Source organism: Rhinolophus hipposideros (genome assembly GCF_964194185.1).
Source record: "Rhinolophus hipposideros genome assembly, chromosome: 15".
NCBI classification, from domain to species: Eukaryota; Metazoa; Chordata; class Mammalia; order Chiroptera; family Rhinolophidae; genus Rhinolophus; species Rhinolophus hipposideros.
The window spans coordinates 49,257,648-49,277,301 of record NC_138061.1 but is presented as its reverse complement, the minus strand read 5'-3'; the positions used below and the strand labels follow the sequence as shown (position 1 = coordinate 49,277,301).

Sequence of the window (19,654 nt, the reverse complement as noted above, 5' to 3'; positions counted from 1 at the left end):
CTGGCAGCAGTGCCAGGCGCTGCCTGGGCCCAATCCATCCTAATGAATCCCAGCTCCCGCCTTAATGGCTCCTGACAAGACTAATTTAGTCGTGTAGGTGATTAGCGTGGGCATGATCACCTGAATTGTGGCTCAAGACACTTTGAGGGTGCTGGGGGGGTTCTGCCTGGGCAAGTTGGCTCTATGTGCACCAATCTCAGGTGACATACAGAGGGACAGGGAGACAAGGGGAGGAGACCTGGCAAGACATTCACCATCCATGCGTCCTTTCATTCTGACATTCATCCCTCTACTTATTCAACCCGCATCTGTTGAGCCCCCTTTGTACAGAGCACTGTGCTTGGCACAGAGGACATCCAGGCTCAACTTGCTCAGCTGTAAAATGGAGATGACACCTGTCTCTGAAAGTCACCGTGAGACCTGTAGGAGGCCATGCATTTAAAATGCTTAACTGAGGCCCCAGAAGGAGGCTGGCGATCAATAAACGCTCGTTAATATTATCATTCGCAATCCTATATTACATATAAATGTGAAAATTAAAATTAATTGTAATGTCAATATTAATAAAAGTAATAAGTAGGAAATGAACAGCCAATGGGGAGTTACACACAAATAGCGAAATAGAACTCACTGAGAGCTGTCCTAGGGGCGAACACAAAGCACACAGAGAGTGGGTGCAGGGGAGGCTGTGGGGTCTCCCAGAGCAGCTGACATCTAAGCAATAGCCTGAAAAATGAGGAGGAACTGACCAGGCAGGGAAGGGGACAGGGCACGCGAGCCAAGGGAACAGCACAGGTGAAGGTGCAGTGGTGAGACAGCATGAGGTGTTGGGGTGCTGAGTGGGTCACTGGCTGGAAAGCAGGGTGTCTGTGGGGAGTGGCAGGTGACAGGCTGTGAAAAGAGTCCTCACTGCTTCCTTTAGGCACGTGGAGCTTTTGGCTGGGGGCGGGGTTAGAATTGGGAGAGGAGAAGTGATCTCGGTGGCCAGGCCTGAGGGACACCACCTCTCCGGGACCTGATGTCCCTTCAGGCCCTGAAGTGTGAGAATTGGTGGCAGCGGAGGGAGATGAACCAGACGCCCTCCGCTCCTCTCAGAGCTCTTCAGTCAGCGTGGTACCTCCAAGTCAGACTTCACACTGCCGCTTGTGTGTCCCTCCCTGGGAGCCAGCCAGGGCTCAGCACGTAATCCACACACAACCCCGGCAAGCAGTGGGTGGCACAGCGCTGGCTCCACCATTCACAAGTGCGGGCACGTACAGCATCTGTGCCATTTGGGGGACAAGCTCTCTTGGGCCCACTCCCTGGGCAGCCATCCTTGTTGTCACCAACACCGAGTCCTGACACACCCTTGGGAGGGGAGTGTCTGGCCTGAGACTCCGGGAGGGATGGTGAGCAGGCAAGGTGCCAGCCCCCCGTCCCTGCCTTGAAGATTTCCCCATGTGCTCACAAGCTCCAGGCTTCATTCCTTCCCAAGGCACTCCAAGTCCCAGATGCCAGCCGGGCACGGGGTGGGCCCTGGGGACACAGAGAGGGCAGGCCTTGATCCCCTGGAAGCATTCACAGAGCAACAGGGGAGACAGAGAAGCAACCGAGTTAATGGCACCCCAACTAGGACTAATCCGGAGGGAAGAGAGCAAAGGAAGCAGCACTTGAACTCTGCCTAGGGCAACGGGGGGTGGGGGAGAGGCGGCATCGGACCTCACCCGACTGACCAACACAGGCTCATCTCATTCCAGGCAGCAGGAACAGCACCTGCAAAGGCTGGGAGGACAGAATCCGGCTTTCATGCTCAAGAAACTGCAAGAGCAGTGTGTCTGGAGTGGAGTCCACTTGGGGAGAGCGGAGGGGATGAGGTGGGAGAAGTAGCAGGACCCGGACTACAGCTTCCATGCCACTTAAGAATGCTGGCTTCTGTTCCAAGCGGGGTGGGAAGACTTGAGCAGACCTCATGTTAGGCTCTGCCCCAGGCTGAAAAGCAACAACCTCTCAGATGCTGCTGCAGGGAGACCACGCAGCCCCTCGGGAAGCTGCTGAGATAACCCAAGCTTGGGCCCTGGTGCAGGAGTGGAAGGGGCAGGAAGTGAGAAGATTCTGCAAATCTTCTGAAGATAGATTCCACAGGATATCCAGATGAACTGAATGTGAGGTGAGGGAGAAAGGGAAGAGTCAGGGATGACCCCTAACTTCTGACCTGACCAACTGGAAGGATGGAGTTGCAACTAACAGACGGGGGGAAGCGGCAGGTGTTTGGGGGGGAAGATCAGGTGTCCAGCTTTAGACACACTGAGGTTGAGAGCACCTTAGACATCCAGGTAGAAATGCTGAGTAGGGACGTGGACACATGAGTCGGGAATCTCCTCTGCGAGGAGGGCTGGGTGGAAGGTCGACATCTCAGAGTCGTCAGTGTATCGATAGTGTGCAAAGCCCTGACACTAGAGGAGGTCACATGGGCGTGAGAACATGCAGAAGAGTCACAGGGCCTGGGCCAGGGCCCTTCCATGGCAAGAGGTCCAGGAGATGTGGAGGAACCAGCCAAGGAGACTGAGAAGGAAATGCCACAGAGGTGATATCCTGCAGGAGAAAAACATCAACTGCTGAAAGGCCAAGTTCTCCAACAGGTCTGAGAACGAACCACTGAATATAGCCACACTGGGGTCCTTGGTGATCTTGAGAGGAACAATATTGGTGGGGTGTCCGGAGTGAATTCAAGAGGTGACCAGGAGACTGCACCCTGGCAGCACCTGTCTTTCACCCTAAAGGTGCCACGTGAGCATTCACTGCTGTTAGCCAGGGCCACGGTGTGGGCAATGCCAACCAGCCAGACCAGACACTGAGCCCTTGATCTGCCCTTGCTCTGCCCCACCCCTGCTAGGCTATGCCGCCAAACACTGATGGTGCATGTCTGGAGCAAGATACTCAGAGACAAGCGGCCCTCCGCGCTAACAGACGGGGGGCGGGGCTGGGGCGCAGCTACTTAATGACTTCATTTTGCTGCTGTGTTCTCCAGGTGGGAGGTGGTCTCCAAAAAGAACATCATGCAGAGGAAATTGGAACCTGAGATAGATGAGGAGATAGTAACGGAACAGGCAGCCTCTGTAAAAGGGTTTCAGGTGGCAGTGCTGTGCCCTCCAACTCTGCTCCTGGGCACGAGGCCACTGGCCCGCTGTCATGAATTGAGGCAAAAGCATAAACAATGGAAAAGCTCAGAGGGTTTGGGGTGGATGAACGTCCCGTTCTTTAACCCAAGAGAGTACATTCACGAACCTACATCCCGATAAAGCCTGTAACCAAATTCTACCTCTTATTCTTAAAAGGAAATCTTAAAAAGGAAATAATTAAAACACTTAGGACACTGCCTTGAGGACTGAATCAACACTGTTAGAATAACACATACAATACATATATATTGTACATCATAGCGTATGTTCTATTATTATTCTGTAAGGCTCCAGTGGTGAGTGGGTAGGAGGAGTGCCAGGGAGACCGATTTCCTATTAATATTTGGAAGAATTTTTCACTCCTACAATTATCCCACAGCCCAGAAACGAGCTGCCTTGGAAGATGATGCCTTCCCATAACTGGGTGTCCGAGCAGAAGGAGATAATCAGCCTCAGAAACGGATGCTGAGTCTGCCCACAGCACTGACGGCCTCTGCCGGAGAGCTGACCCTTTCTGACTGGCTCAGGCTATCCCAGAGAGGGGCAGTGCTGTGCCCAAGGTCACACAGCGAGGAACACAAACTGGGCTCATGACTTTCAGGCCAGAGCTGCGCTGCCCTCTTCCTGATGCAAAACAAAGGCAGGAGGCCAGGAGGGTGCTGGGCCAGCTCGGGACCCAGTACCTTCCCAGGGAGATGAGCAGCGCTGTCTTCCAGCTCACGGAGCCCTCTCTCACTCCTGCAGTGCCCCGGAGCCAGGGATTAATCCCCACTGCACAGATGGATATCCCACCTGTGACTGCGAAGTTCCGCCCTAGCACGGCTGAGTCCTTGGAGTTGTTCTAGAGGCCAATCGATGCTGGCATTTGCAAAAGACAATCGAGAGCCACAGCCAAAGGTCGCTAGAGCCAGGCCTGCTGGAGCGCCCACTGGGGGGGCTTCCAGCCCAGGGCTTGTCACATTAGCACTAGCCAAGCAATGTCTACCCCACTCCACCCCCACCCCCTTCCCTGCACCACAGGCCTCTGAGCAGAGGACTGCATGTCCCAGATGGGGTGACGAAACCGGCACCACTCACCTGAGAGGGGCCTTCACCTCCCCGGCCGGCAGCTCTGGTCAGTTAGGGGCTAGCCATACCTCTGCCTCAATGGCCCACCTCTCCCAACTACATTCCCCAAAGGATCTCCAGGAGGATGAAGGTAAAACAGACACATGATCACCATCCACAGGGAACAGTATGTGACGGGATGGGCAGGGCCTCTCAGGACTCTGCTCAAGCGCCCCCCCCCCCCAAACACCTCTTCTGACGCTCCCGGCCTCTGCCCTGCCCCCCCAAAGGGAGGACCCCTCGTCCTTCAATCCCCACTGGGACTTCACCAGACATCCACCTCAGTGCCTATTATCCACAACACTGATTTCTTTATTCCTCTGTTCAATTCCTCCGAGTCCACAGCACCCAGGCCTGGCCCAGAGCCGGCACCCCATCTGTCTGCTGAACTGATGAGTGAACTGAGAAAAGGAGAGCCCCTGATGGTGACCAGCATTGCTAGCATTCATTCGGTTACCCATACACGTTTGCTGGGTGCCTATCCTGCTGGCTCTGGGCCAGGCCCATGCCAGCTCTGAGTATGGGGGACAGCCACAGATGAATCTAGGAGCCCACAAACATCCCCCAGTCCAACCCACAGGGGAGAAAACAGCTCAGCAGGGTCCCCAAGAAGCTTGCAGTTACCCTCTCCACCGCACCTCCCCCAGAAGGTGAGCTATTCTCTGAAAGAATGTTCCAGAGAGGCAGGGTACCTCTTTCCTAGATGGCCATTCAAACACCCAGATCCCGTAACCCCAATCCCCAAATCCAGCCTCACAATACTGATCTGTGGGGGCTGCCAGTCACCAAAGGTGTAGCCCCAGAGCCACCCCAACACAGTCCCTGGAAATAAAACACTCCTAGGCCATGGGGACAATCCCCCCAGCAGTCAGAAACACACCTGCTGTGCCCAGCACCTACCTGCCAAAAAGGCTTCCACCAGGAAGGCTGGAAGGAAAGACCTCTTCGGTGGCTGTGCACAGCCCCCCCCCCACACACACACAAAGAGCAGGACAGTCTGGGGCCTGCCGAAGGCTCCCCTCTTCAAGCAGACGTTTACTTTGAAGAATTGTTCATCTATTCTACCACTCATTTGCATCTGGTTTTACATAAAAGACTGTTTTATATTACCTGTTAGATATCTTAATACCTCTCCCCTCTCCAAGCCACTCTGCTTCATTTCTTTTTTTTTATTTGTGTAATTAAAGTATATTTGAGCACAAAACGCTTTCTCTGTCTAATCCTGCTTCATTTCTAAACACAGGTGACGCTCCAGAAAGCTGGGGCATGCTGACCCAATGCCTGCCACGTCTGGCACACAGCCCCGCCGTCGTACCCACACAGCAGCAGGCAGACCAGAGTATACGAAGCCCCAGATGACATGCACTTTCCCTAACATGACATAAGAATGAGAGGACGGGGTGGGGGGAAGGTTGTTGGTGGACGTGGGCAGGACCTTTCCAGGCACTGCTTGCTGTTTGCATGCATGCTCACAGGAACTGGTGCCTTCCCATGGGCACAGCTGCAAGACGGTTCCTTCAATTCAACCCCCATTTTCTGAGAGGCTTCTGGGTCTCTCGAGCTGAGCTAAGGCCATAGGTCTACGCATGCAGATCTCCAGCTACAGGTGTAAGGGCCAGGCCCCCTGGGGAGGGGACTCTGGGTGATGAGATGGCGAGCGGGGCGGGGGGCGACAGGCGAATACCAGGGTGCTCATGCTCACCTCCTAAACAGTCCATTGTTTTCTAGGGACAAGAACAGGCATGCTCAATGCAGAAATCTCCGTAATCGCAGAAAATTACAAAAGGTTACAACACAGTCGCTACAACAGCTTCCATCTTCAAGTTTTCGCAAGGAAGCGGAACAAACCATTTTGTAAAACAAAACTCCCGTAGACGTGAAAGTCCAGCAACTTGGGCTCAATGTGATAACTCTTTGACACTTAGAACTCCCCTTCTGTTCGAGCCACCATGGGAAGTACTGAGTGCCCCATCCTTGGAGGCAACCAAGCAGAGACCATATGAACACCCATCAGGGATGTGATGGAAGACATTCCAATAATGGGCGGGAGATGGTCTCAGCCTCTAAGATCCCCTTCACTTGTGGCAAAGGAGCCCAGCCCATGCCACCCAGCATGCCTACCGGCCCTTGTGCCAACTCACCCACAGGCGTGTCCTCACTGATCAGCAGGTACGTGTCGAAGAAGTGGTTGATGAAATAGGGCAGTCGGTTCACCTGGCCTGGAAGTCAGAGCACAAGAGCATCAGTCAAGTACCCTTACGCTGGCACAAGTAGGCATCATGCATTCCGCAAGGGGACAGAGTTGGGGTTGCAGTGGGCACTGAACCTGTGTCCAGGGCCACGGCCACCTTCCTCAAGGCAAATGGGGAATGATGCCAGTAGGCAGGCAGACCACTGTCAGGTCATATGGTCAGCAAGGCCACCAGCCACATGCAGCCACTGAGCTCTGGTCCATACTGAGACGTGCTATGTGTAAAATACACACAGGATTTCAAAGACTCTGTACGAAAAGTGGGTGTAAACTACTTTCTCTTATATGGATTATGTGTTGAAATGATAATATCGTGGATATAGTGGGTTAAGTAAAATATATTATTAAAATGAATTTCACCTGTGTCTTTCCTAATGCAGCTCCTAGAAATTTTAAATCACACATGTAGCTTGAATTTTATTTCTCCTGGGCAGCCTGGCTCGAGATGGAATGAGCGCGTGGCAAGGACCAGGGCTGTCTGCTTTGTTGATCGCGGCAACTCTGGCGCCCAGAAAAGGGCTTAGCACCTGGAAAGCCCTCAATAAGTAATAATAATAATAAAATAATAGCCATCGATGGAACCCTTCTCTGTACCAGCCACTTATACCACCTCCACTGATCCTCGTGGATGGCAAGTGCTGTCATATCCCCATTTTACTGTCGAGGACGAGGATATGTAGGAACTTGCAGCTGGTACGTGGCAGGCCCCAGGGGAACTCTGGGCAGGTGAGCCCCCACTCGTGACACCTCAGAGTGAAGGCCGCGCCGGGCGGGGGTCAGGGTGCTACCCACATGGGCCGAGGAATTGCACGCGTATGAAGCGCCTCCCAGACCACAAGTCCCCCACCCGCAAACTTCCTGAGGCTGGCTTCACCTGTCACAGGAGCCCCCTTTAGTGGTCTTCTGTGGTTTGGCATAAGAAGAAATATATTTGGTGTTTATGCCTGGCTCCTGGCACAGAGTCCTCAAGACTCTTAGAGTTTCTGGAGTGACAGGAGAGTCTGTTGTTCCTCGTCAGGATTCCCTTTGGACCACACCTGAGTTATGCCAATGAGGTGACATAGGGAGGGGTTTCTAGATCGCCTCAGAACGGGGCTGGTCACAGGAAGGCCAGGTGAACGCACGCATGTGCCTGCCGAGCGGGCGACGTACATGGAGAGGGCATGGAAGGGGCCCCTGCCGCGACACCCACGCAGACCTTGCCCTATGCGCCTCTTCCACCCGGGGCTCCTCAGGTAGACCCTTTATATTAATCCAGTAAATGTAAGTAAGTGTTTCCCTGAGTTCTGTGAGTCGTTCTAACTAAGTGAGCCCGAGGAAGTGTGGGGGGAACCCCCAATTTATTAATTAATTTATTAATTCCTATTCATCCTTCACGGTTCATCGTAGATGTTCCTTCTCCTGGGAAGCCCTCTCTGAGCACCTGGACTATGCATATCCACCCATGTGCACCCCTCCACCCTCTACACAGCGGGAACTCACAGCCCCGCACACACGCCGCAGCCTCAGAAAGAGGCTGGTGGTCAAGGGCCACGCCCTTTGTTTGGAACCTACCTCCCTGCGCTTTCCCGTGCCTCAGTTTCCACGTGTGTAAAAGAGCAATAATAATAAAACTTACATCGTGGCTGTCCTGAGGATTACGAGGTTACATACAGAGAGAACTTAGCACCATGCCCAGATACACAGCAAGCGTTTCATAAATAGTAGCTATGATTAATACTGGTATCGATAACAAGGCTCCGTGCTCAGCCAGAGGGGAATGCCTTTTCTTCCTGCTGGGGGCTTTGGGCTGAGCGAAGAAGGCTCGGGGAGGCCAGAGAATTCAGCAGCGGGCTCGGAATGGTACGGGAGGAAAATCAGCAAGGAAAGAAGCCCCTGCAGCAGCACTGTTAGTTTTTAAATTTTCTTTTCCAGGACCTGCCGATAATCCGCTGCTGAGAGCCGCACACGGGCAGCTGGGCAGGGCATTGGGGACAAGCATCCTCTGCCACATACCAAGCAGAAGCCACATTCTCAGAACAGGTTTGCCACCCTCGGAGGCCCGGTGGACGGCCTTGGGCCACAGTGTGGGATGGGGAGGGGGCTGAATGGAGGGGTTAGGGAGAGGGGCATGCTGACAGGGTACTTGTTCTTTTAAAACCACATTTACGGCATGAAAGCTGTGTCCTCCAGAGACAAAACCTCTGTCTCGGGAGCTTTGAAGCCTCTAGTGAAGGGGAATGTAAGTGGATGTCCATGCTGATGGCAGGCGGGGAAGCCGGGCCGCCCCACGTTAGGGGCCCCTCAGACCCAGTGCCTGGACGCAGGGTCACTCCGTGACCCAGCTGGTGCTCAGCGGCCGGCCTGACAAGGACGAGGCAAGGCAGGCCTGCTCAGGCTTTCACCTCTGCCTTCCCAACAAGCACACAGATGAAGAATGAGAAATGCCAGGGAGGGCATTGAGGCCAGCGGGGAGAAGGGGAAGAAGTTTAGGCAATGAGATGACAGGCGAACAATGAGTTTGGACATCTAGGGGTCACTTGTCCCTGAGCCTGACCATCTCTGACTGCCAGGGGTAGGAGGCAATATGGTGTGGCCTTGGGCAACAAGCCAAAAGCTAGGGGTCAGTGGCAGGTGTCAACAGGGCACGGTGGAAAGATGGTGCCCTTTAGCCCCTACGGTCAGCCACCTCTCCATCATGGCAAAGGAACAACACTGGCCATCTCAGATGGGGACCAGGAAGAGGGTCTGTGCCTAGCAATGAGAAAGAGGGGGACCCTTACATACACATGTAAAGCAGGCTAGCCCACAGGCGGACTGGATATGCCAAAGAATTGCTAGGTGGCCTCAGGCAACTTACTTCACTCTGTTTTCTGTGCCCCATCTTGCTCCCTTTAGAGAAAGATACAGCAGGTAATCAAAGCGCTAACACTTACTTAGCACCTAGTATGTGCCAGGCATTATTCTAAATGCTTCATATGTATATTAACTCATCTGACCATTTTGACAACGAGAGAAGTCCTATTATCCTCCCTATTTTAGAGGGAAGGAATTTGAAGCACAGAGAAGCTAAAAAAGCTTGCCCACGGGGACCCCTTGGAGAAGCGGAGGCAGGAACCCAGGAGTCCTGACTGTATGCTGCTCCCTCGTGCCCACTTTGGATGCATCTGGAGAGCTCCAGGGGACACTGCCACCATTACTGAGGAAAGCAGGTGACGACTTAGCACCTGTTTTATTTTTAAATATGTATTTCTTTTCAGCTGGTGGTAGTGGAGGCGAAGGGCACGAGTGTCCAAGGTCACAGAGTCCCTAAGGAGGCTGAAGAAAGTGTCCTGACACTGTCCAGCAAACCCAGAGGGTCAGAGTTGGTCTCAGGTGCTCCCCACTAAGGCGTCCCTGAATGGAGTGGGGGGTTCATCTTGACAAAAGCCCCTGCGAAAGATCAGAGACCTGGAGGGAGGCCCAGATGGGCCCTGCTTTGAATGACCTTGGGCCAGCTGCTTCCCCAGGCATCAATTTCTCCTCTGTAAAGTGGGCCAATAGTTGAGAGAGGGTCTGACACGGCTTCTGGCTCTGGCCCTGAGAGTTGCTGTGACCATGTCGTAACCCTGGGCTGCCTGGATGGAAGTGAGCTCCTTCTAGCAGGGGCATTCCAACAGAGACGCCTCCAAACGTGGGGGCCAGGCGAGGGGACCTTCAGGGGACTCCCAGGCAGCACGACACCAGTTTCACTCCAACAAGCTCTAGTCTGTGGCTTCCTCCAGAGGCTCCCTAGTTCCCTGGAGTGGGCACAGGGGGTGGTCCCCTCAGGGATGTGTTTGCCTGTGTCACCAGGCACACCGTGCCCATGGCTCTTCCCTGAGGACACCCTGGCCCCGGGGGAGCCTGTGCCAGCTGAGCCTACTGTCCTGGCCTTCCTTCAGCTCAGACCAGAGCTGCTTTGCTCCTGCTGTCCAGGAGAGACAAAGACCCAGGCGTTTCCTGGCCTCCTCTGTCCCAGAGCTGGCACAGATGTGGCTGTTACAAGGGCCAGGCGAGGGAGGGCTGGTCCGCCCTCAGCGAGGAAAGGCTCCCTGCGGCCACATCTTTGCTCAGGCCGTCCCTCCTGCAGGATTCCCTTCTTCCTGCTCCCCTTCTTTAAAACTCCCTGTCAGTCTTCAAAGCCCAGATTAAAAGTCTCCCTTCTAGCTGGGTGTCTCCTGTCCCCGCAGGCCCGATTAATCTTTCCTTTTGACGGGCTTCTCCAGAGCTGCGCTCATCCTTTATTACTACTCTTTGCCCTGCATCGGAATAAATCCTTGCTGTAGCTTTCTCGCCTGCTAGACTCTTTACTCCTGGAGAACGAGTCATTTCTTCCACACCCCCAGAGGTAGGCACAGGAACACACAATAGGTGCTCAAAAGACAACTGCAAAACTGACTAGGACGGTGACCAGTCCTACATCCTGGAAAAAGGACAGTTCATGGTCACAGATGCCTCCTTCCCTCAGAGCTCAAGTATTTCTCAAGGCTCCTCATACTCCCTCCCATGGCCCAGGCCCTGGGAATGGGTATTTTCAGCCCTGGGAGTGCTACAGAAGCAACAGAAGCTCAGTGAGCGAAGGGTGTACCGTCACACAGCAAGGTGGGGTCTCCAGAGTCCCTGAACCACCCCTTCCCAACTGCTGCCCCCACCCGCCCCAGCGCAAGGGCCAGCAGCCCGCACACCCTCCAGCCTCGCCCCCTGTATTGGCTGTAGCAGGGAAGAACTGAACTTACCCCAGCATCCAGAGATCAGCACAAAAAGCCAGACCACGCGGCAGCTGGTGGTGACGTGGTACCTCATGGTTCCTGGGGGCACAAAGAAGAAGAAGGTGAGAAGAAGCCTCCTACTGGTGGGGGGCCTGCTCTTCAGGGCCCTCCAGCACCTCCCTACCCTTATAGCTCCAGGGAGAAGGGAGGAGACGGAATCAACTCAAATGGAAGGAGGAAGAGGGTGGGGGACATGGGAAAGGAGAGAGGGTCTGTGTCATTGATTTTATCATCGTCCAATCCTAGACGAGGAGAAACACAGCAGCCTGAGGGTGACTGGGCCGGGGGTGTGGGCAACATGCCTTCTTTGCCCTCATGGGGGCTGACTGCTCAGACCATGGGCAAAGCTCAGAAGCAGGCGCAAGCATGGTATTACAACATATTCTGGGCTCCCTGGGTGGAAGGAGGGGCTGCTGCCTCCAGCCTCCAGGATGGCACCCATGAGTGTCAGAGCCTGGTTAGTCTGGAGACAGGGTTAGGACATGGGTGTTGAGCAGGAAGACAGGGGACTAAGAGTGGGCTGGCAGCCCACTACCCACCCACCCCTGCCCCAACCTAAGTCCCAGACAAACATGGTTTTTCCTATTTTTCATATCCACCATATTATCCCAAAACATTATTAGCTATGAAAGGAGGCAGCAAGTCACAGTTTCCAAAAAGGCACAGAAAAGGGAGGTAACCTGCCCAGGGCCCCACAGCAAGTCAGTGGAAAGCTAGAGCTGAAACTTTGGGGGCTCAGAGTGAATCTCCAGAGAAATCTGGGGCGCAGCTTTTAAAGACTCAGCAGGGCAAGATCTCATGTCTAAGGGCGGCAGGGAGGGTGGGCTGCTCCCTCCCACCATGGCAGTGGCCTGCACGGCCCCATTACAGCAGGCCCACGGCTCCTTCTTACCCCTGCAGTGACTCAGGAGCAGGCCTCTCTGGAGACCAGCAGTGACACCAGGACGGGCCCACACTCCTCAGCTGGGGTTCCCTGCTTCCTACTCAACTGTCAGCCGTATTCGTGCAGGGACAAGGCCCACTTACCTCCGTGCCCCCACAGAGCCACGCCAGGTGCCTGCACTGCATTTTGCGGTGGGCACATAGTGGGCGCCTTGCCTGGGTGGGATTACCCTCCCTGGTTCACAGGTAGAGCCACGGAACGATTTGCTCAGAGACCCCCAACTAATAAATGGGGGTTCAGCATCTGGACACAAGTTGATAGGCCACGTCCCTCGACAGTAAGTGATGAGGAAAAGCATGGGGAGGTGCAGGAACAGAAGGAAAGGATGTTTTGGAGCTTCTTCCACATCTCTGCAAGATCTAGGGGCCAGGAACTCAGAAAAGGCCAGGAACTCAGATCCCTCATTCCACGCCTGGAGCAGTCTTTCTCTCTCAGCCCCGTGCCTCGAGTGGACAATGGAGGGACCCCACCAGGGTCCCTCCTACACAGCACACAATAACGGCCTATGGCACCCCGGTCTCTTGGTTTCCTTCTCATGTTGTACTTAAAATGTCCTAATTACTAGGTATGAAACAGTCATGTGAGGAATAAAAGATTCTAAGCCATTTAGGTAAAGGTAAATGCTCTCATCATCTCTTTGCATTCTTGCCGCCATCCCTTTGAGTTTCCGAATGTCAACAGCCTATCACAGGGTGCAAACTGCAGTGTCCACAGGGGCCAGGCAGGGACTGTAAACGAGGGAGACGGTGGGTGGGGACAGTGGCCATTCTGAAGCCATATGCTCCATCCAAAAGTGGCAGCTGCTCTGTTTCAGGCAAGAGGGAATGTGGGCCCAGTGGGGCCAGAGCTTCTGATTTTTCTCAATGAAAAGCTGGAAATTTGGCTTTTTATATGAATTCATTTTTTAAACGTTGACAAATAATTCCATTTTTGTGAAACAACCATGACCGGTCTGATGGCCAAAGCAGCAGGCTGGGCCTGGCATGCTTCCTACCAGGCCTTTCCCCTCACCCTGGCAAGTATGTTCACATTACATGTACGCATAGAGCAGTATGGCTGCTGTCTAGCTTTAGAATAATGGCATCCTCTCTGCACAAGAACAACTTGCTTTTCTCATGTCATAATTTTCCACGGACAAGCCTCCAGGTCAGCATGGCTATACCTACTTCCTGCTTTTGAAGAGCTAAATAATAGCTCACAGTACGGATGCCATGTATTGGAGACAAACATCCCCTACTGTTGGGCTATTGGGTGTTTTCAGGTTCCTGCCATCACAGGCAACGCCACAGTGACATCTCCCTGCTTGAAATTATGTTGGCACTTTGATGGCTCTTGAACTTGGCTCTCTATCAGTGGGATTACTGGGTCAATTTAGTACAACACAGAGCGTGTATGTAAACTTTCATTCAACATTGCCATATTACCTTCTGGAAAGGTTATGGCAGTTCCCACTCCCTCCAGCAGGGCACAGGAGGGCCTGTGTGCCCACTTGGAAGGGATCCCTCTTTTAAATGGCTGCCAATCAGATGCATGAAAAATGGTTTAATTAGCATTTCCCTAACTACCAGTGAGGTTGAGCGTGATGCCTTTTTCTAAATGAGAAAACCACTTTCCATCTGTTATCTTGCGTTATCCTACCGTATCCTGCAAAGCAGCTAGCCATCATTGCTAGCATTATCTCTGATTTACAAGTGGAGAAACCGAGGCACAGAGCAATTAAGTGATAATCTGACATCTCGTGGTGAGCGAGTGTCTTTAAAAAAAAAAAACTCCAGCCCTCTGCCTTTCCAAACCAGATGTTAAGAGAATTAAACAACATCTGCTAAGAACATCATCCACAAAGAGCTGAGTGGTGTGTACCATTCTGCTGGGCATCGCAGGAAGTTTGCAGCACAAGGGAGGGAGGGAGGAAACACTTACTAGAAAATCCCCGTGGGCCTGGGATTGTCCCAGGTATTGCTTTTATTCAATCCTCCAAAATCTCTCTATGACTTATAGATATAATTGTCTCCATTTTACATTAGGAAATTAAGGCTCAGAGAAGTCACTCTAGAGTTAGAATGAGTCCCACACTATTTCCATCACACCATTTTGCTGTCCCCACTGCCCCATGTCCTAATCTATACAGGGGGAAGGCACGGCCCCTCCCTCAAGTAGCACAACACACAATCACAACACAATTCACACAGGACGAACATCTGCCAAGAAGTGAGTAGGTCCATAACACACATACGTGCATACCGCATCTTTTCCCACAGTGCTGGCTCAGGCTCTGACACCGCTGGGCACATGGGCGCCCAAACTCCCCCCTGAAATGTCTGTTCATCTCCTTTCCCCTTTATAGGCAATCACACTGCTTCCGTGCTCCCCCATCTGTCAGTGCAGGGCAGACAAACACAGTCCTAACTTCGCAGGGGCCACCTCCAGAGCACCCAGAAGCAGGCACAAGCTTCCGTCCACGCCGACTCTGCCTCCTCACCTCGGGGGGAGGTGGCCCAGGCTGCAAAGGCTGAAGCAACATCGCCAGGCCAGAATGGGTACAGCCTGCTGCTGGGTTTCCCGAGATCCCAGATCTTGTTCTTCCTCTGGCCCGTTTGGCTGAGGGAAGGAAAGCAAGGCCCAGAGAGAGCAGAGGCTAATTACAGTGGCAAGAGGACCCTGGCCGCCCCCCTCCAGCCAGGTCATTGTGATGGATGCTGCCTGTGGCTACGGGCCTTCCCTTGGCACTGGGGCTGCAACAAGTGATAACGGGTCTCCCAGAAGAGCCTGGCCTCACTCTGCCCTTCCCAGCTCTTCCCCCAGCTTCCTGGCCCTCCTGACTTCCTGCCCAGCTAGCTGCATGGCCTCCGTCACCACGTGAGGCTGTGCCACCCTCAGGATAGGGCCTGAGCGCCCACCAACCCTCAGTTGTCCCCATGGGACCACAAAACACAGACACATCCTCCTGTGCTGGGCTTCCTGCCTGGGCCTTGGACAAGTGACAGACACCTGCCCCAGACATATGAGCAGTCATAGCCAGCTGCTCCCAAATCTTTCAGGGGCCTAGCTCAGAGCCCATTCTTACAGGAAGCCTTCTGGAAATCTCCTGAACATACCCACTACCAAGAAGACAGAGCCAGGCCCCCCAGGCCTCAGGCTGCCAATTTCTACTATCCGTCTGCATGCCAAGCCCTGTGAGGCACAGTGTGGATACAGGGTCATGAGAATGGCTGACAATGTGTGCCAGGCATCAAATAAGTGATACAGACTGTCACTGCTCAGAGCCATCAGAAGAGAAATCCGGGGCCTTCCAGAGGAGGTAGGATGGGAGCTGCACAGATTTCCAAAACTAAGCATGCTCCTGTTTACTGAGCACACTGCGACGTGCAGTGTGCCCTACGTGCTGAGGCTCAGAGAGGCTGTGTCATCTGCTCAAGCTCACACAGCTAGTAAGTAGTCAAGTATGTATTTGAACCCCATTCTGATGGCTGTCCAAGGTCAACCTCCCAGCCTCAGCCCTAACACTTGTTGAGCTCAGATATCTGCCCCAGGGCAAAGGTGATCCGAGCATCACTGAAGGGGGTATATGAACAAACACTGGAGGAAGCAGGAGAGTGAGCCATGTGGATATCTGGGAGAAATGCCTTCTGAGCAGAGGGGACAGACCGTGCAAAGGCCCTGGGGCAAGACTGTGCTAGCTTGCTTGAGGACAGTGAGGAGGCTGGAACGGGCTACATGGCGGGGAGTTGCAGGAAATGACGCCAGAGAGGCCGGGGCCCACGATGGCTACCTGTACACCACTGATGCGAGTAAACTGGGAGTCATGGTCTTCAGTCAGCCAAGGGTGACATGAATGAGACAAGTTTTAAAGGAGCTCTCTGGCTGCTGTGTTGAATAACTGTAGGGGGCAAGGGCAGAAGCGGGCAGACAGAAGCGGGGGCTACTGCAGCGATGTAAGCCAGAGATTGGGGGGGGGGGGCTGTCACCAGGGACGCAGGTAGGGGTGTGAGGTCTGGCAGATTCTCGGCAGATTTCAAGGTAGAACTAAGAGAGTTTCCTTTTGAAGAGGATATGGCTGTGCTAGAAAGAACCAAGTCTGAGGAGTTTGGCCCTGAAAGCACCTGAAAGAATGGAGTTGCCATTACCCAGGACAGGAGGCGGCTTTGGGTGGAACTCGCTGAGGGGCAAGATCAGAAGTTCAGTTGGGGACATGGTGACCTTGCCATGGTTACCGACAACCAAGTACCCTCCACTGGAGTTCAGGCCTCAGGTGGGGCTGGAAATGTCAATGTGGGCGTCATCAGCACGTCGGGGTACCCAAAGCCACCAGAGGGACAAGACTCCCAAGGCTCCCTCACCCCGAAGTGGAGGCAACTCAGCTGAGAATCAATCAATACTTGAAAACGGTATGAAAAGCCTGGAAATGTGTACACCTCGGGGGCCCATCCATTCCCCTTCCAGGACGTCAGCTGCGGAAACCATCATGTCTGCGCATGACACTAAGCCACCGACATGTGCCCTGCTGCATAATTTATGATAGTGGGACAGCCCAGACACCCCACAGGGGACTGGTTCACTTGTGGGACATCCACAGGAAGCAAGCAGAGGCTCGTATATGGTTATGCACGCGTGAAGGGAGGGTATGTGCACACACGGGACTGTTAGGTGAAACAGTGGTTTTATCTGAGGGCTGAGACCATGGCTGATTTTGTCTTCTTCTTCTAAATACTTTCGGCATTTTCCAAGTTTTCTGTAATAAATACCCCATGTTTTTATAATCAGAGGCCTAGCGTATGTTCGCCCTACCAAAACATTGCCAGCAACCTGTGAACAGACAGACCACTCTGATTAGAAAGTTCTTCCCGGTACTCCGCTGAGCCCTGAAGCCCACAGTCCCAGGTCTGAATATGGAGGAACTGGGAAGGTCCTCAGTGGTCCTCTGGCTAACTGCACCCCCCTGGCTAACTGCTACTCAGACCCTTCTAGGGACTGGGAGCTCCCTCCCTCCCAGGCAGCGGGTCCCAGCTCTGCAGCCCTGCCGCTCTTCTCACTGGGAAGAGGAGGTCTGACCGTGCCCATCCTCGGGAAGACTCCCCCGCGCTCTATCCCTGGGGGTCCACAGCAGCAGGTGGGATAGAACCCGAGTCTTGGAGACAAAGCCCAGGTCGGAAGCTCAGCCCTGTACTGAGTACCCTCCTTTCCCAGGTGAGGACTAACCGTTTAAAAGAACAATGTGCGCCCGAATGGTCATCCACACAAACTGGGCTCTGTGAGTCCCTGCAAGAGATATGCTCACAAGAGGCCCACTGCCCAGCTAGGTACCCCAGCCCAACCTTGGAGTCCCCTTCTCCTCTCTGCCTGTCCCTACTCCTTTCCCCAGGCTGGAGAAAGCCAAGTTCCTTGCAAAGCTCCTCCTGATCTGGAGGAGTTTGACCAAATGCTTCTGGACCAAACCCAAGATGAGGTCCATTACAGGCTGGTTTCCTGGACAGGGGCTAGAAAACGTGCTCCTTGCTGCTTCCAGAGCCAAGTACACTCCCCTCTTCTGGGAAACCAGCCCATTTTGGGGCTGGACCCTCCTAGTCACTGTCCCACACCTCTCCCTGTAGCCCCATCAGGAAGTGCAGGGGCAGAGGGTACACTCTGCCTGGCAAGAGACACAGCCTTGGTCCCAGCAAGCAAGGGGAGAAGAAGGAACAGAGCAAGGGGGGAGGGAAAGGGCAGGAGGGGACATCTGAGCAGCATTTCAGTTTCTCGGGAGTGAGAGATTTTCACAGCGAGGTGCCACGATTTAGTTTGAACTATTACAAATTCCCATAAAATCAGATGCACTCAACTTTGAATAGAAATACAAAAATACACTGCAGAAATCAAATACAATTTGGGGATTATTCACCACCACTACACACAGCAAGGTTTGTGCATGCAAGGAGGCACCTACAGACGACACTATTAGGGCTGCTAATGGACAAGCCACTGCTAGCCACCGAGGGCTACGCTTCAAAGCCCACACTCTCTAGGCCACTGGCTGGGCAGGTTGCTGTGATGGAAGGTCACTAAGAGGGACCCTACCTGGAAGGAGGAAAAAGACCACTTTGCCGTCATTCTGTTCTCATGACCTCCCCTGGATCCCTCCCTGTAGCTCCCATTGAGTGGTGCCTGGAGGTGGGCAGGTAAGCCAGGCAGGGCTGGGGGGGACACAACCTGAGACCCCCGGATAGGGTGCTCCAGCAGCAGCCTCCACTTGCGGCCTGGTATCTCGGGGTCCGTCCCTTTAACCTACAATGTTTTAAAAATATCATTCAGCAGGAGATGATATTTTATTTTACTCTGGGTTGTTTTTTTCTTTTTTTGGAAGTAATACTCAGACATGGTATATCACGGTACAAAGGGGTGTACAGCAGAAGTGAGTCTCCCTTCTACCCAAACCCCACTCCTCCTTTAGAGGCAACCTTTGAGCTATCATTCCCAAAGTACTGTGTGTACATGTAAGGATACAGCATATAAGTCTCTCTTTAAAAAAAAAATCAAATCAAATGGTATTCATTCTATCCTAATCCTGGCTTTTTCACATGACAATACATCCTGAAGATTGTTCCGTTTCAGGACATACAGAATGGCCTCACTCTTTTCAGCAGCTGCAGACTGTTCTACTATACGAGGGGGACCATAATTTCACCAATCCTGCGCTGCTGGACATTTAGGTTGTTTTTAAATTTTCATTTTGACACATGGAGACACAATGGATATCCTTGGTTCCTATGTCTACACACACGTATATTGAGAAGGAGGGAATGTGCATATTTTTATAGCTGATGACTAATTCCAAAGAGGGTGCACCAAGGAGCACGGCCTCCACCAGTTAAGAAAGGGCTGCTTTCCCCATACCTTTGCCAGCACTGGCCAGTCTTTTTTCGAGTTCCAGAAGAGGCAGCTAAGGCTCCTGATCTTCGACCCTCAGCCCCATCAAGGCATGGAGGAAGAATGGAGTTAATCAAGGTAACTTTTCTCGACCCCCTCACCCTCCCGACTCACCAGCAGGAAATAGCCAATGGAACTTTGCCTAGCTCTGGAACACTGCTGAAATCTGCACCCTCCTCCTCACTGGGGCCTCCCTCTGTGCTTTGGCCAGCCTGTTCTCTACATCTGGAGCACCACCTGTCTCCATCTTGCATGTCCAACCCCGGCTTCAAGGCACAGCTCTCATGCCATTTCCTCCTTGAAGCCATCCTGGATCCCCGCTGGAAATGGGGTCCCAGTTCCCCTCAACCTCCCCAGATTTTTTGAAGGTGGCTATCCCTTCTGCGTGGGTTCATTAAACATGCACATGTCCTCCTTTTCCCAGAAGACTCTCAGTTCCTCGGAAGTAAAGTCTACTTCATCCCTTATAGCTATTTGCTCACATAACATCTCCTCTTGGATATGTCTCTAACATTTACAGTATCTG

General features: G+C 53.2%; 1 protein-coding gene across 1 annotated transcript in view; it reads right to left on the bottom strand.

The window, feature by feature from the left end:
• CDH23 (cadherin related 23) overlaps positions 1 to 19,654 on the bottom strand; it is a 389,598-nt gene that overhangs the window by 340,849 nt on the left and 29,095 nt on the right. Inside the window, exons 2-3 of the mRNA XM_081074073.1 lie at positions 11,253 to 11,324; positions 6,407 to 6,484 (exon numbers count right to left, since the gene is read on the bottom strand). Coding sequence (XP_080930199.1) covers positions 6,407 to 6,484; positions 11,253 to 11,319 — 145 coding nt within the window. The 5' untranslated portion in view covers positions 11,320 to 11,324. The remainder of the gene's footprint in view (positions 1 to 6,406; positions 6,485 to 11,252; positions 11,325 to 19,654) is intronic.